General features: G+C 41.1%; 2 protein-coding genes and 1 long non-coding RNA gene across 3 annotated transcripts in view; all 3 read right to left on the bottom strand.

Annotated features, from left to right (window-relative positions):
• The window catches only part of LOC108671030, a 6,673-nt gene extending 3,862 nt beyond the window's left edge, over positions 1-2,811 (bottom strand). The window contains exons 1-2 of the long non-coding RNA XR_001930783.2: positions 2,792-2,811; positions 1,546-1,629 (exon numbers count right to left, since the gene is read on the bottom strand). This is a non-coding gene — a long non-coding RNA (uncharacterized LOC108671030). The remainder of the gene's footprint in view (positions 1-1,545; positions 1,630-2,791) is intronic.
• A 68-nt stretch (positions 2,812-2,879) lies between these two features.
• On the bottom strand, positions 2,880-14,392 carry LOC108671026 (sodium/hydrogen exchanger 7-like). Its single transcript, XM_047881038.1, has 12 exons — positions 13,966-14,392; positions 11,382-11,464; positions 10,616-10,658; positions 10,485-10,567; positions 9,541-9,618; positions 8,866-8,942; positions 7,913-8,208; positions 6,977-7,201; positions 6,255-6,408; positions 4,961-5,018; positions 3,498-3,521; positions 2,880-2,954 (listed from the first exon to the last, which is right to left on the bottom strand). Exons 1-12 carry the CDS (start codon positions 14,210-14,212, stop codon positions 2,880-2,882), a joined length of 1,443 nt encoding a protein of 480 aa, XP_047736994.1. The 5' UTR covers positions 14,213-14,392.
• A 1,701-nt stretch (positions 14,393-16,093) lies between these two features.
• On the bottom strand, positions 16,094-17,843 carry LOC108671027 (transmembrane protein 19; the record flags this gene model as incomplete). Its single annotated transcript, XM_018158511.1, is given in 3 exon segments — positions 16,094-16,281; positions 16,561-16,665; positions 17,694-17,843. Coding segments are annotated over 3 exon segments (443 nt in total), but the record flags the coding sequence as incomplete, so codon positions are not given.
• Positions 17,844-18,635: the final 792 nt, after the last annotated feature.

Consider the following 18,635-nt stretch of genomic DNA (forward strand, 5'->3'; position numbering starts at 1 on the left):
CCAACCATATCTCTTAATATGAGCTGCTATAAAACTCCGGTCACTTTTTATATACCGGTACCTACTTTACAATAGAGGACAAGCGGTTGATCAAAGCTAGATGTGTATAAGAGACAGGCCACAAGACTGTACATGCACAGCTATAAGACTGTGCACAACACACGAAACGTTCGTTTGTTTATCGGTGAACATAAGAGTATATAATATATAAATAATACATTACCGGGGTTAAGATAATGGCAAGATATTGTCAGGGTTAAGATAATCTGTACAGATAAAATACGGTGCATTGGATGACCTGGGCAGCTACTAGTCGTGTACTGTACACGGTGTGGTACAGGTACCTATATATTACTGCCTACAAACGCATAATAATCACACTAAACTCTCTCATCACTTAATTAAATAAAAGCTAAACAGTCTCTCTCAATTATCAGTTTAATAACTGGCGTGTAAACCGAACGTGAACACTCAATGACCCGCTGGGTGTGTAGTATACAAGGTACACAGCGGTGGAGGGAACGAATGCAGTGCGTGAAATAACACAGCACACACAGTCCTGTATCATAGTTGAACTAGTATAAGGTTGACCTTTGAGAATCTATTTTTGTGGATGTAGTTCGTTGTTCGCATGTGACGTCACTGATCTCAGTGACGTCACGGGCATTAACCAATCACCGAAATGCGATCAAACCAGTCAACCAATCCGTCATGGGAATGAAGGATTGGTTGATAATAATAGATTGGTTGATAGGAAATAATCGTGCACGTAGAGGATATAATCGTGCATGTAGAGGAAATAATCGTGCACGTAGAGGAAATAAAAAGACGTGAAAGCTCGGGTAAACAGGTAAATTACCGTGAAATTTACGGCGTAACCGTTAATTTTACGTGGCTGGCATACAAAATGTGATGACAGTGTCATGAGTCGAACAATTCAAATATAGATAATACGATCAAAATATCAAATACGATCAATTCAGTCAACCAATCGGTCATGGGAATGACGGGTTTGTTTACGTTTCTCGATCTCAGTGTCTTAATTAATAAGATAGCTGAACTGAAAGACGGAAATAACCGTGGGTCAACCTTGTATAGTTCAACCATGGTCCTGTATAGGCCACACAGCGCACCTGTATGGACTGAGCAACGCTGTCGTAGTCGCTGAGTCCCTCCTTGAATGCAAATTACGCATCGTAAATACACTTACACAGAGTCCACTAATAGTATACATGTATTAAAATACTCCTATCGTATATAGCAGGGAATAAATGCAAATAGCAAGCTTTAGAGGCAGCTTGTTAAGGGTTTAGTTAAGGGGAAACAGGCTCTACTGTCTTGTTAAGGGTTTAGTTAAGGGGAGACAGGCTCTCCTGTCTTGTTAAGGGTTTAGTTAAGGGGAGACAGGCTCACCTGTCTTGTTAAGGGTTTAGTTAAGGGAAGACAGGCTCTACTGTCTTGTTAAGGGTTTAGTTAAGGGGAGACAGGATCACCTGTCTTGTTAAGGGTTAATTAATTAATTAGTTAAGGGGAAAACAGGCTCACCTGTCTTGACGGGAAGACAGAGGGCGGCCTGTACCCCAGGAGGGCGTCGTCTAGGGGCATGCTGTCGTCCAGAGGGTCACGTTCCTGTCAGGAACACGAGTTAGCATCAAGGAACATTTACGAGATGTATATAAATATAGCAAAATATGAAATTCAGATAATTTGTTATTCAAGGAACATCTACGAGACGTTAGACAATTTAGTAGCAAAATATGAAACTCAGATAATTTGTTTTTCAAGGAACATCTACCAGACGTAAGACAATTTAAGTAGCAAAATATGAAATTCAGAGAATTTGTTTTAAAATGAATCGCGTAGTCGTACTTAATACGTCTGAGGTCAACGGGTACGACCAATTCGGCCAGTGAATTTTAAAATAAACATAAAAAATATTTGATACTTTTAAGTCCCTTTGATATAGTTGCTGTACGGTATACGATTGGGTGTTAGAAGTTGCTGTTAGAATGAAGGAATACCTGTCTAAACGCTATTCGCACGTTATTACTGAGATCTGAAGCGGGGAAAATTATTCATTGTTTCTGCATTGAACACATTAGAAAAATTATTGCAGAGAATTATTTCTGCACATATCTGAAAATATGCGTAATAATTTTCCGTTGTGATATTCTCCTCAGTAGAGACCGCTATGACAATTGAATAAACTAATTGGTCCAAATTAGACGTAGGGTCGTAGGCCTTCGAAATCTTTTTTATTGAATAAAATTAGAAAATTTCCCCTAATGTTGTGGGTTACAGGCAACCCACCTGGGTGAGCTGGTGGTGGTAGTAGCAGGCAACCCACCTGGGTGAGCTGGTGGTGGTAGTAGCAGGCAACCCACCTGGGTGAGCTGGTGGTGGTAGTAGCAGGCAACCCACCTGGGTGAGCTGGTGGTGGTAGTAGCAGGCAACCCACCTGGGTGAGCTGGTGGTGGTAGTAGCAGGCAACCCACCTGGGTGAGCTGGTGGTGGTAGTAGCAGGCAACCCACCTGGGTGAGCTGGTGGTGGTAGTAGCAGGCAACCCACCTGGGTGAGCTGGTGGTGGTAGTAGCAGGCAACCCACCTGGGTGAGCTGGTGGTGGTAGTAGCAGGCAACCCACCTGGGTGAGCTGGTGGTGGTAGTAGCAGGCAACCCACCTGGGTGAGCTGGTGGTGGTAGTAGCAGGCAACCCACCTGGGTGAGCTGGTGGTGGTAGTAGCAGGCAACCCACCTGGGTGAGCTGGTGGTGGTAGTAGCAGGCAACCCACCTGGGTGAGCTGGTGGTGGTNACAGGGGACCAAGGGACGTGAGGGGGGACCGAGAAATGCCAATAACAACAACGCTGGCACAGCGTCCCTAAAAAGACGAAAAAGCTCGGGGAAACAGGTAAATTACCGTGAAATTAACGGCGTCACCGTTAATTTTACGTGGCTGGCATAAAAAATGTAATGACAGTGTCATGAGTCGAACAATTCAAATATAAATAAATGAAACTGCCTCGCAACCACTGAGAAAAATTAGCGAAGCGTGTTAAAAAAATTTGGGTTTGGTTATGCACGCTTCATCACTTAAAACTTTTGCAAAAAAGTGTTATCCTACGTACATTTTTAAATAGAGCGATTTTGCAACATATTAAGTTGAGAGGGAGCAGTGTTAGTGACTCCTAGATGTGGTGATGGTAATGTTGGTTAGAGAAGGTGATGAAAAACATGGAGATAGAATAAATGAACATAGAAGGTTAAAAAGACATTGAAAGCAAGAAACGTAAACAGGAAGCATGAGAAGGCAGGAGAAGGTATGACAACAGAAGGCAAAAGAAGGCACGCGAAGGCAAGAGAAGGCAACAGAAGGCAAGGAAAGGCAGGATAATGCAAGGGAAGGTAAGTGAATGCTAGAGAAGGCAACAGAATGCAAGAGAAGGCAAGAGAAGGCAACAGAATGCAAGAGAAGGCAAAATAAATCAACACAACTGACCTGGACGAACAGGGCGTTGTATTGCTGTAGGTGCCAAAGTGACGACAAAGACGAGGCATGAGACACACACCGACAACAGCAACAGAAACACAAACTTTAATGAAGAAATAATCGTGCACGTAGAAGAAATAATCGTGCACGTAGAAGAAATAATCGTACACGTAGAGAATATAATCGTGCACGTAGAGGACATAATCGTGCACGTAGAGGAAATAATCGTGCACGTAGAGGAAATAATCGTACACGTAGAGGATATAATCGTGCACGTAGAGGAAATAATCGTGCACGTAGAGGAAATAATTGTGCACGTAGAGGAAATAATCGTGGACGTAGAGGAAATAATCGTGGACGTAGAGGATATAATCGTGCACGTAGAGGAAATAATCGTGCACGTAGAGGATATAATCGTGCACGTAGAGGAAATAATCGTGCACGTAGAGGAAATAATCGTGCACGTAGAGGAAATAATCGTGCACGTAGAGGAAATAATCGTGCANATGCCCCACACACTCACGGGATGCCCAGCCACGTCATGCCCCACACACTCACGGGATGCCCCACACACTCATGGGACTGTCTCTTATACACATCTAGATGTGTATAAGAGACAGGTATAGTTATAGGAAGAAATGGCCACATAAATTATAGGAAGAAATGGACACGTCAATTATAGGAAGAAATGGCCACATAAATTATAGGAAGAAATGGACACGTAAATTATAGGAAGAAATGGCCACATAAATTATAGGAAGAAATGGACACGTCAATTATAGGAAGAAATGGCCACATAAATTATAGGAAGAAATGGACACGTAAATTATAGGAAGAAATGGCCACATAAAATATAGGAAGAAATGGACACGTAAATTATAGGAAGAAATGGCCACATAAATTATAGGAAGAAATGGACACGTCAATTATAGGAAGAAATGGCCACATAAATTATAGGAAGAAATGGACACGTAAATTATAGGAAGAAATGGACATATAAATTATAGAAAGAAATGGACACATTAATTATAGGATGTCAAAGCATTGTAAATTATAGGAAATTTATTTATTTATTGTAGCAGCAGCCACATTCATGGAACCACAGCAGCCATATGGTATAGCAGAGTGCAGTACCGGTATAGTACAGTACAGTATGGTACAGTATGATATAGTACAGTACACTAGTGTGCAGTATGGTACAGTATAGTGCAGTAGAGTAGAGTATAGTGGTACCTACCATGCAGTGCATGAACATCAGGAGGAACCCGCGTATATTCTAGAGTGCAGTATAGTGCAGTAGAGTACAGTATGGTACAGTACAGTACAGTATAGTACAGTATGGTACAGTAGAGTGCAGTGTGCTGCAGTATGGTACAGTAGAGTGCAATGTGCTGCAGTATGGTACAGTAGAGTGCAGTATGGTACTGTACAGTACAGTATAGTGCAGTACAGTGGAGAGCTGCGGGACTCACGTTGCGGATGGGGTGGAATTGGTTGAGGTGATGTGTCTCCTCCTCCTCCACATCCACCCTGCACACATACATGTACGTTACTACCGCCACACATACGTTATACTGCGTTACCTGTTGCCTGCACGTACGTTACTACCAGAGGTGGGCAGTAGCGCGCTACATGTAGCGGCCGCTACTAGCGGCCGCTACATTTTCAGTAGCGGTAGCGGTAGCGGCTCTACATTTAAGGCAATGTAGCGGCTGTCTCTTATACACATCTAGATGTGTATAAGAGACAGGGTCAGTGGTGGTGAGGGNATGCCCAGCCACGTCATCATCTGCGTCGTCATGCCCCACACACTCACGGGATGCCCAGCCACGTCATCATCTGCGTCGTCATGCCCCACACACTCACGGGATGCCCAGCCACGTCATCATCTGCGTCGTCATGCCCCACACACTCACGGGATGCCCAGCCACGTCATCATCTGCGTCGTCATGCCCCACACACTCACGGGATGCCCAGCCACGTCATCATCTGCGTCGTCATGCCCCACACACTCACGGGATGCCCAGCCACGTCATCATCTGCGTCGTCATGCCCCACACACTCACGGGATGCCCAGCCACGTCATCATCTGCGTCGTCATGCCCCACACACTCACGGGATGCCCAGCCACGTCATCATCTGCGTCGTCATGCCCCACACACTCACGGGATGCCCAGCCACGTCATCATCTGCGTCGTCATGCCCCACACACTCACGGGATGCCCAGCCACGTCATCATCTGCGTCGTCATGCCCCACACACTCACGGGATGCCCAGCCACGTCATCATCTGCGTCGTCATGCCCCACACACTCACGGGATGCCCAGCCACGTCATCATCTGCGTCGTCATGCCCCACACACTCACGGGATGCCCAGCCACGTCATCATCTGCGTCGTCATGCCCCACACACTCACGGGATGCCCAGCCACGTCATCATCTGCGTCGTCATGCCCCACACACTCACGGGATGCCCAGCCACGTCATCATCTGCGTCGTCATGCCCCACACACTCACGGGATGCCCAGCCACGTCATCATCTGCGTCGTCATGCCCCACACACTCACGGGATGCCCAGCCACGTCATCATCTGCGTCGTCATGCCCCACACACTCACGGGATGCCCAGCCACGTCATCATCTGCGTCGTCATGCCCCACACACTCACGGGATGCCCAGCCACGTCATCATCTGCGTCGTCATGCCCCACACACTCACGGGATGCCCAGCCACGTCATCATCCACGTCGTCATGCCCCACACACTCACGGGATGCCCAGCCACGTCATCATCTGCGTCGTCATGCCCCCCACGAGAATGACGGTCACGATGACGATGAGGGACGTGGTCGTGATGATGGCTTTACGCGCGTCGGTGCTGGCGTTGCGTAGCGCCAGCGCGAACGCCATCGCCCCGCGTAGGCCTGCGGTGGGGGAGGGGCTGTTAGTGTCACGTAGGCCTACGGTGATGATACGTTTGTGGTTGATGTTGAAAATGTTACTATATATATACAAAAAACTTAGGATCTAATATGAATATTTCATGGCACACAAGGCAAAAGTAATACATGTATAACACATTTTAACACTGAAAACAAACTGAAAACGACGGCTGTATATTGTTTGTAATACGCAAGATACGCAAGTCAAGACACCGAACACATGACAACACACGGGACACATGACACACACAACACACAAGACACACCAGAAAACACAACCATATGCATGAAGCTGGCAGGACATACACAGCACACAACAAACAACACACAACACACCAGAGAACACAAGCATGTAACAAACTACACACAAGACACACAACAAAGAACACACAGCATACAAAAAACAACACACAACACACCAGAGAACACAAGCATATGCATGAAGCTGGCAGGACACACACAGCACACAACAAACAACACACACAAAGCACTCAAGACACACAATAAACAACACACACACACACACAACACAAAAACACACACAACACACCAGAGAAGACAAGCATATGCATGAAGCTGGCAGGTATGCGCGGGTTCCTCCTGATGTTCATGATGCCGGAGAGGATGTAGATGTTGCACGCGCGTCCCACGATGATGGCGATGAAGGAGAACACGATGAAGTCCAGCTCCCAGAGATGATGTTCGAAGGTGAACATGGACACGCCGATGTAGCTGAAGATGAAGTTCTCAGAGAGNGTCATTTTAGATCCGCAGGCTGTTTTATAATAAGAACAACAGTCCACGGGCCTATTTCTTCAATGCCGACACTTCTATTCTATTCTAAGAAGAAAATTACAAGTAGAGAGGAATTGATTGACTAAATTTTTAGTACCATCATGGAAATTGTTTATTAGGCCTCCTCAATCAACAATTTGATAATCAAAACTTCCTGATAGAAAAATTATGATGAAATTGTTGAATAATGTTCACCTAGAGACTAATTATTTATTGTTAAACTTCAAGGACTGAGAAAGATTCTAGGGGAGCAATGAAGACTTCATGACTGAAGGCCATAAAAATGTAGCATAATTAGTATAAATATATTTATAAAAGAGCCTAAGAAGGGCATATTTATATCAAGTTTAGGTTTAATCATAAACTTTTTCAGCTAACAACCCAGGTAAAGTCATAGATGTGTATAAGAGACAGAGCCCACCTAGACATGACCTTAGCCCACCTAGATATGCCTCTAGCCCACCTAGACATGACGATGGCCACGGCATCGTTAAGGATGCTCTCTATAGCCCACCTAGACATGCCCCTAGCCCACCTACACATGCCTCTAGCCCACCTAGACATGACGATAGTCCACCTACACATGCCTCTAGCCCACCTAGACATGACGATAGTCCACCTAGACATGCCTATAGCCCACATAGACATGACGATGGCCACAGCATCGTTAAGGATGCTCTCTATAGCCCACCTAGACATGACGATGGCCACAGCATCGTTAAGGATGCCTCTATAGCCCACCTAGACATGACGATAGTCCACCTAGACATGTCCCTAGCCCACCTAGACATGACGATGGCCACAGCATCGTTAAGGATGCTCTCCCCGAAGACGAGGGCGTAGAGGTTGACGTCGACGCGGAGGTCGTTGAAGATGGCGATGACCGTGACGGGGTCCGTGGCTGAGATGAGCGTCCCGAACAACAGGCAGTCCGTGAACGTGAACAGAGGGTTCATGGACAACAGGAGGAGGCCGTACAGCAGCCCTCTGAGGGAACAGAGGGTTCATGGACAACAGGAGGAGGCCGTACAGCAGCCCTCTGAGGGAACAGAGGGTTCATGGACAACAGGAGGAGGCCGTACAGCAGCCCTCTGACGAAACAGAGGGTTCATGGACAGAGGACGCGTCCTTCCACACTGAGAAGGACGCTCACAAGAGAGGTTAGTACAGGGGAACTGCCCCCTATCTCCACCAGGAAGAGTGTCCCCTCATCCAAACTAGGGTGATGTTATAAGCAGAGGGAGCTTGGCACTCTCCCAGGAGAGGGTGTTAACCCCCAGCAGGGGTGGCAATCCCCCAGGAGAGGGTGTTACCCCCAGCAGGGGTGGCACTCCCCCAGGAGAGGGTGTTACCCCCCAGCAAGGGTGTTACCCCCAGCAGGGGTGTTACCCCCCAGCAGGGGTGGCACTCCCCCAGGAGAGGTTGTTACCCCCCAGCAGGAGTGGTAGTCCCNTGTTACACCCTCAGGGGAGGGTATAACACCCTGGCAGGGGGTGTAACACCCCCAGGGGAGGGGGTAACACCCCCAGGGGAGGGTAACACCCTCCCAGGGGTGTTACCCTCCCCTACCTAGGGGGAAGGTGTTACCCTCCCCTGGGTAACAGCAGGGGTGGCAGTCCCCCATCAGAAGGTGCAGACACTCACGCCACAGTGAAGGCTGAGATGGCTGTGCCGAGGAATGCATACGCAAAGATGGCGCCCAGGTTGTGGAAGAAGTGAAGCTGTAAAATAACATTTTGTCAATATAATAATAATAATGTCAAAAATTTTATTATACTACTACACATGCAACATGATTGAATTTGCGTCATTGTCATTTTAGAGCCTTGGGGTGTTTAATAATAATAAGAAATTTACAACTTCAGAGGAATTGGTTGAATACATTTTTAGTACTGGGATGGAAATTAGTTATTAGGCCTTCTCAATTAATAATATGAAAATCAAAATTTACTGATAGAAAAATCATGATGAATTGTTGACAAATGTTCACATAGAAAGTAATTTTTATTGCAAAACTTTAAGGACTGAGATAGATTCTTCTATGAACAACCTTGTTCATTGAAGACTTGATATCTGAAGCCATAAAAATGTAGCACGGTCTAAATCTATTCATAAAAGGTCCTATTTATTTTTAATCCAGAGCCTACACTTTCAAAAGAAGTTAAGAGATCGTAAGTTCATCAGCCAATCATTGACGGCCTTTCAAGCCAAATCCACCAATCATAGACAAGAAAATAGAGCGAAAGTACTTACGATCACTTAGCGAGTTTTGAAAGTATGGCCCCAGGTGAAGACTGAAGACATAAGTTCCTATTTTACCTTCTTGAGGCTGTATCCTGCATTGAAGATGATGGGCGGCAGGAGGATGTTGAAGAATATCTCGGGGTCAAATGTGGCCTGTAAACAAAACAATTGTTTAAATATAGAAATGTTTATTAATTTGGTACTGTAGGCTGTCATGAACACAATTGAACTGTCAAGCTCTCGTGATAAGGCAATGGATCATAAGATTTTTAAAGTGATCATTTGATAAAAAATTACCATGAAATTTACATTTTTGTTATTTTCAATGGCAATGCAGCAACTTTGAAATGGTTTCATAGAAAAATACTTTGAAAAAGATTCATTTAGAAGATTTCTATAAGAAAAAATGCAGCCACAAATATTACGAGGAAAGTTATTTCTAACTGCACCCTACCACATCACAACCTTGGAGTACCATCCATTTTCAAGCCACGTTAAATCCTATTACATCATTCATATATTATGAGACTATAACATATTACATCAGATAATAAATATGTGGCATCTGACAAACAGAATTCTGTGGAATGGGAGGAGGCAAGGAGGATTTTTGACCATCGGCATTCATTAGGAGAACATTGCAGCCTCAAAATAGTGGTTACACAGAATGGTTTAATAAAATATTTTCATTATTAATGGTAGTGAATAGTTGCAGAAGCCAAAAGTTTAGGAGAAGATGTGGTGAAGAAAGCACTCAAGTTCTGAGGTTGTTCAGAGATACTGTGGGCAACCTCTTCTTCATATTGCTTGTCATGGAGAAATTCTATCGTGAAAAATGATTGAATGAACCTTAGCAAAGGGGAGAGAAACATTCAAAAACATTTCACACTCAAGAATGGGTAGTAAACACATGAATGATAGATGGAGGGAAAGTTTCAAAAAATTTAAAACAGAGAAGTTTTACAAGGAAAGTTTAAAAAGCTAACAGTTTTTACATTGAATTGTTCTGTACACATCACCTTCTGGACGATCTCTGTCTCCTGAGCGTTGGGTATCTCTCCCCTGAAGAGGTACACATAGGTCCTGTTGAACACCTCTGGGTCTGCTCACAACACAATTGGGGTAACATACACAATATTAGGTATCTTGCCCTTAAAGCGGTACACGTAAGCGCTGTTAAGACATCTCTGGGTCTGCTCACGGCACCATGCCATCACACACTCATTACAGGTTGCCTCAAAGTGCCATTCATATTCAAGCCACATTAAATGCTATTACATTACTTCTATATTATTAGATTATAATATAGGTATCTGATATTAGATATATGGCATCTAGCAAATGAAATTCTGCAAAATGGTAAGAGAGAGGGATTTTGACCATCAGCAATCATTAGGAGAACATTGCAGCCTTAAAATAGTGGTACAGAATGGTTTAGTAATTTCTTTTCATTATTCATGAAAATGAAGAGTTGGAGAAGTCAAAAGTTTAGGAGAAGATGCGGTGAAGAAAGCGCTCACGTTCTGAGGTTGTTCAGAGATACTACAGGTGACCACTTCTCCATATTGCTTGTCATGGAGAAAATTCTAATGTGAAAAATGATTGAATGAGCCTTAGCAAAGAGGAGAGAAACGTTCAAAAACATTTCACACTCCAGAATGGACAGTAAATGTATGAATGATAGATAGAAAAGAATATAATAGAATAGAATACAAGTGTCAGCACTGAAGAAATAGGCCCATGGCCTGATGCTAATTCTTGTACTTTTCGTGACTTGATTCACAAGGGACCCAGCTTTTGAACACAATCTTTCCATTATTGGGAAAGAGAGAAAGTTTCTAAAAAATTTAAAACAGAAAAGTTTTACAAGAAAAGTTTTAAAAAGCTAGCCATTTGTACATTGAATTGTTTTGTACCTTCTGGACTATCTCCGTCTCCTGAGCGTTGGGTATCTCTCCCCTGAAGAGGTATACGTAGGTCCTGTTGAACACCTCAGGGTCTGCTCACGGCACCATGCCATCACACACTCATTTTTAAAATACACTTCAGCTCAGGCTCAGTAAATTTTTTTTCAAATGATATAGCTTAGCAAAATTATATTAGGAAGAATTTTCTGTTTATTAAACAAAATAGCATCTTTTTAGTATCAGGAACTACCAGGCACAAAAATTCTCAAATGAAATGAAACATTTGAAAGTTAATGTTTGATTGGAAATTACATTGTGATTTAATTCCTCTGAAATATTTTACTACATAAATAACAAATCTCATACATATATAATCATTAGATTATGTCAAAACCTTTCTGAAAATCTAGCAGAAGCAACCTGTGAATAAGATAAAAAATGCCTATGCTTGTAGTAACTTCACACATTTATATGACCCTTGCTAAATTTTAAATTGCATAATTTTGTTGATGCATAAATTGCATAATTTTGCCAATGATTCATAAAAGTTTCCAGTGAAATTTGAAATGATGTCTTCCACAACAACTTTTGGAGAATTCTGCCCAATATTGTAGATTGGGTCAAAACCACCACTAACAATTGGAATTTAGCAAAACATAACATCCTGTAGAATCCACTGTGCAGAGAGTGGATGAATATAGCAAGATCTTTGGCTACGCTTCAATAGCAAAATTTATGCCTTCAGAAGATCTTGCCGACACATTAAGATTGAAACTTTTCCATTTAATATGTTTGTCAGTCTTTGGCTAACTATTTAAAAAAAGTAAGGTTTCCGGTATGTTGGATTGATCAGTATGCAGTGAAGCTTGTCTGGAAATCAGTTGCAATGAGTTCCCCCCAAAAAAATGTAAACATCAAGTTTACGATTACGTAGTTGCGGTCACATTAGAGTGGTCAGACTGCATTATCACATGTTCAGTTAACACTTGCTGTACAATCGGACTGTTTTTAGGGTAAAATTAGTTATTTGGAGTAACACGTGCATGCAACCTTGTAAATAAGTTGGTGGCTTGTAAATAGTTTTTAATTACTCAGCGTAAATGGCTTTTCATTAAAAATTACCCGGCAACGCATCATAAAATTACCCGGCGACGCTTAGGGCTTAAAAACCCATATATTGGCGACGCTGCATCCACCCTCTGCACCATGGTGTAGAATAGGGACAGAAGCCATTCAACTTCATTCAAGGATAAGCAAAAATTGCCTGTTTTCATTTAGCTTTTTCCCAAAAATTAAGCAATGTCTAGCAAATTTGTCACACTTTTGCCAAAATCAGGTTTTCTAGACCCAACATGTTATCAATATTATTGAAGATTTGATGCTAGGATTATTGATAACTGCTAGCTTGCTAGGTACATATCATGCCCCCCCCCCAAAAAAAAATTGCAATGAAATATTCATAGTGAAATGCATAGGCAAGGTCCACTGAAAATATAGATTTAAATTCTATTTTGCCATCACTGTAGTGTCCCCAAACCCAAATGCCTTTGGACATTTTATCATTTTTTGCACCCTATCCCTATGCATATCTGAATTTCTGAAACTAAGCACAGGCCAACTGGCAACTGCCAACACAGAAGCAAAAAAAAAATATATATTTTTTTAAATTTTTAAATTAAATTTCTTGACACAGTTTAAAATATTGTTTCAAAATACAGTTCAAAATATTATTTACTGTCTAGGCTATATGCTGGTGCTGTGTCAAGATTAAAAAAAATCATACTTTATTAGCTATAAAATATTCATATTGTGTCTCAAATAGGTACTACCAAATTTATTTGATAGGTAAGAAATTTAAATAAAATGGCATAAATTAGAACAAATATATAATTTATTGAAACTAATCATAAATTTAGGTATACCAAACTGGAAAATCCTGCAGCACAGCAGAACTTAGAGAAGTCACTTTAGGCTTTAGCTGGCAACAGCAGCCAGCAGGCCTAAAATTGATTTGTTTCACAGGTAATTTTCAGGAATCGTGGATTTGTGGGTAAAAATTGGCCATTTTACATTTTTACTCATATTGCACTGAATAAATTTGGCAAAGGCTATGGGAAGTGAGGGTGGGTGAAATTTGCCTGTGGCCAGATTCATGGGCATTTCATTCCAATTCACAGCCTACAGGTGGCTTCAGCCAAATTTTCCACTTTGTCAGAGTTTGAGTTCTTCCCAAATTATTCATTAATGAAAGCTTACAGTTAGGCTAGGATGCTACTAGCCTATTTCTTAAAATTTCCCATGAAACAATTGTTTAAATTTCCCATCAAAATTTTACCTGACGTTCCACTGTTCCAGTTTCTAGATAGCTAATAAATGATGATTTCCATTTTCCACCAGCAATTTTTCAATAATTTGCCAATAATTCAAGTGTGAAATCTTAGAATAAAAATCATTTGAAAACACATCTTTGTACTTGAAATTTTCCAAGTATGCACAGTAATTTGGCACCATTTTAGAAAATAGGCTAGGTATGCAACACTGACAACTTAAAATGTAACACACATATCATCATATGATACCTATTTGAACTCACCATAGATTACAGCCAAACCAGTCTCATGAAGATATCTTGCACGCTTGTACTTGAAGATCCAAATTGTCACAACAGTCAGAATTAACAAGAATGTATACAACAAAATATTTAAACTGTCTATTCTATGGTTGTTTTGAATTTTCTTTTCAGTTTCTAAATCAGTGCTAACCATAGACGCTATGCTACTTTGAATTGTAAAAACGAATACTAAACAAAAGGCCAGCGGCCCCAAAGTCTCTACTCCCATACTGAACTTTACGACGTATTATATTTTCAGCCAAGTTACACACACATGAATCGGCATGAGGTATAATTCCTCTGCATTTTGATTTGCAATGAGTGACAGACTATTGCAACATGGTTCGCCAGCTGTCAACGGCGATAACAGCTGTGAACTTCGCGAACAAATCTTAGAGCGAAATGGGCTTCATAGAGTCGGCAACTAAATACCAGAAGGGTTTGAATAAATATAGACAAATACTCACCTTTTTATAAGAGGAAATTATATATTAAAAAAGTGAATATTGTTGTCATAAATTAATATACGATAGAAATCTAATGAAATATTTCTGCGCTTGTATAACAGCTATTGAATGAGTGTGAAGCAAAATGCGCATCATATGTATTACTCAATTTTTATCATATTTTTTATTAAATCAGGTAAATAATTATACGTTAAACAATCTATTGGGAATTTTGCAGGTATAAATTTCTCGCACCGAAGAGCTCTAATTAAAAACCTATTTTTTCATTCACAACACGCTCCTTCGAATTTTTATTTTTTTGTCCACTTCGTTCTAAAGTTTCAGTTTTAAACGCTAAGTTTTATAACGTCTCTGTGAGTTCCCGGCTATGAACAATTGCACGGTCGAATCACAGACAGGCAATACGCCAGTGTATCGTGCAGAGTTGAATTGCATACACAATACCTAAAAATCTGAGCTTTAAAAACATCTGGTGCTGTTGATCTAAGCGTAATCTCAATAAAAACTATGATTTTAATTTCATGGAGATCGATAAAAATTGGCAAACTTAGGCCACGGTAAGCATCCAGCTTTGGCGTTATCTTATCAAAATATCTTTTCAGTTTAGTAGTAAGTTCATGCAGTGGACAGCGATGACAATCCACAGCATCGCGTGATTGCTCATGCAGTGCACAGCAATGACAATCCACAGCATCGCGTGATTGCTCATGCAGTGCACAGCAATGACAATACATGACTTGGGTTATTAATAATCGTTTCAAGGAATTTTCTGCGAGATGAAATGTCTACATTCAGGACAGCAAAAAAGTAATAAAGTCAGGAGAATCAAACTAATTAAAAAATTAGACTTTAATTAGATCAGCAAATTACCAGGGTAGATCTACTTGAAAATACAATTGGGGTAACAAAGCACGGCCAACAAACTTGATCGATATTGAACATATAAATTAGCCTCGGATAACATGTTGTTCTTTTAAATACTCTCAAACATACTGTGAATAACTTTTGTAAGAAGTGAATTGATGATATAACGAATTAATGAATTATATAACTAATTATTGAATTAAATAATGAATTAATGATAACAGTTGTAGGGTCAGAAATTTTTTTTAATAAAATATACGTAAAAGTTGAATTAATTTGGCGCGAAGCCACAAAAGACATAACATTGCTATCTCTCTCTTGTCTACTATATCTAAATATTGATAACAGGTCCATGAAGATAAAAAATTAAATGACATCTACATAAACGCGAAGATAAATAGAAGTGCGTCACTCTGCCGTGACCGCTTCTATATTGTCAGAGACACACACAATTTAACAATAACTTTTACCTATAAAAAGCATCTTACTTCTAAACAAATTAATCAATAAAAGTTTCTCTACACAACACATTATTATATTAGATATTTACCTTATTATACGTAATTCTAGAAGATATGTAACATTCCTTCACAAATAGCGGCGGATGTGAGCCGTCAGCAGACGGTGATGACGTCAGCAGATGGTGAGCCGTCAGCAGACGGTGAGCCGTCAGCAGATGGTGAGGCGTCAGCAGATGGTGATGACGTCAGCAGATGGTGATGACGTCAGCAGATGGTGAGCCGTCAGCAGATGGTGAGCCGTCAGCAGATGGTGAGCCGTCAGCAGATGGTNCCCAGTACGCCGCCCAGGGCGCCCAGCAGCACGAGGCTGGACTGTGGTGGTGATGACGGTGGTGGTGCAGGGTGATGCATCACCACCACCAGGGTGAGGTAGTGCGCTGCACCAACCAACGCACCACCCACACCACTCGCCACGGTGCCCCACAAGCTGACACCACCGTTGGTGCCTGATTAGTGATGATTAGTGATGCTGGATTAGTGATGCTGGATTAGTGAATGCATAATTCAACAATCGTTCACTGACTGAACTGCGACGGAATTCATTATAATCTTCATACAACCAAATCATTCATATCAATGAATAATAACGCTGAATTAATAGGAAATGCGTGGAGGCAACATAATGTTCATGAAGCCAATAATTCATGTTAATGAACTCAATTAATTGTAATAGTTGATAAGTCAACTAGGTTAGGATAACTAGGGATAACAATCTAGCAGCCCACCCCTGGGCACCCTCCTGAAGGTGGTTATGAGGAGGGGGTCGCCAGCGCCCACCACGGTGCCCACCTCCGACGAGAACGTGTCGCCCGCTGCACACGACAAGCTTCCTGGCAACGATATTATGTTGTTATCATTATATTGTTATCATCATATTGTTATCATTATATTATTATCATTAAATTGTCATCTTCATATTATTAGCTGTCGCCCGCCGCACACGACAAGCTTCCTGCCGACGACATTACCTTGTTATCATTATATTATCATTATATTGTTATAATTATGTTTTTATCACTATATTGTTATCATTGTATTATTATCATTATATTGTTATAATTATGTTTTTATCACTATATTGTTATCATTGTATTGTTATCATTATATTGCTATCATTGTATTATTATCATTATATCGTTATCATTATATTATCATCAATTGACTTATCATTTTATCATTATCATTATATTGTTAGCTAACATTAAGCACATATATACTTAAATACCATTTAATTTTGCGTGTAGTCGTTTCCGCCATTTTAATTCATTTATTACCGGTATTTATTTCGATAGCGGAACAATATTCATTGTATCCTACACGCCACAACAGCGGCCCGTATTGCAGGATGCCTACAGTCCTAACACATCCTAAATTTTAAATTTTTGTATTTATCCTTCACATCAAAAATAAAATGTTCGGGCTTAAAGCGTCTCACGATGATTTCGGGACAAATAAAGACACTTTTTTTTGGTCTCTGTATAGAACCCTGTATGAACCACAGATAATCTCAAGTTACACAAATACAAGTACATATAGAAAAATATTATAATCATTATAAATCAGTTCATCTATTTAACAGAGTAATTACTATGCGATTACAGAGGCAACACTTGGTGCTTACTCTAATAAGAGGTTCCGGTGAAATGAATCTAAATACTAAAAGTTGGAATTAAGTTAACTACTGCTGTTGTATTCATCGAGGTGACGTTCATATATAAACAAAATCTTATTTTTACAATTTAAATCTAATTCTAAATTTCTAAATATTTTATTACATCAATTCAAAATCCTGCGAGAGACCGCTACAGGCTTAATTAAAAGGTATGCACAAAAAAATTTTTGATGTGATGTCACCAACCGAGTACAGCGATGGTGATGAGGGAGGCATGTGTGTGGTGACGCAGGTCGAGGTGATGTTCACCAGCACCACACTCGAACAAGTACACCACACTCATCACACTTGCTGGACCTGCTGTACACAGCACCTGCAGCCAGTCACGCTGTCCTCCTGTACATGTGCTTACATTTAGTACATTTAGTGCACTTGTGGTGCTACTGGTGCACTAGTGTGCTAGTGATATAACATACATATTACTAAGTTCACTGACTGAACTGCGACGGAATTCATTATAATCTTTTTACAACCAAATCATTCATATCAGTGAATAATAACGCTGAATTTATAGGAATTGCGTGGAGGCAACATAATGTTCATGAAGCCAATAATTCATGTTAATGAACTCAATTAATTGTAATAGTTGATAAGTCAACTAGGTTAGGATAACTAGGGATAACAATCTAGCAGCCCACCCCTGGGCACCCTCCTGAAGGTGGTTATGAGGAGGGGGTCGCCAGCGCCCACCACGGTGCCCACCTCCGACGAGAACGTGTCGCCCGCTGCACACGACAAGCTTCCTGTCGACGATATAATGTTGTTATCATTGTATTGTTATCATTATTATATTATTATCATTACATTGTTAATCATATTATTATCATTAAATTGTTATCTTTATATTATTGTCATTATTCGTAGTCATTTCTGTCATTTTAATTTGTTTATTGACGGTATTTATTTTAACACACATCCTAAAAATTTAAAAAATCCTAATCCCATCCTGACACATCCTAAAGATTTGTATTTGTCCTTCAAATTAGAAATAAAATGTTGGGGCTCAATTAAAAAGTACGCAGAAAAAATGTTAATGTGATGTCACCAACCGAGTACAGCGATGGTGATGAGGGAGGCATGTGTGTGGTGACGCAGGTCGAGGTGATGTTCACCAGCACCACACTCGAA

The sequence above is a fragment of the Hyalella azteca genome, unplaced genomic scaffold (genome assembly GCF_000764305.2).
Source record: "Hyalella azteca isolate HAZT.00-mixed unplaced genomic scaffold, Hazt_2.0.2 contig6881, whole genome shotgun sequence".
Classification (NCBI taxonomy): Eukaryota; Metazoa; Arthropoda; class Malacostraca; order Amphipoda; family Hyalellidae; genus Hyalella; species Hyalella azteca.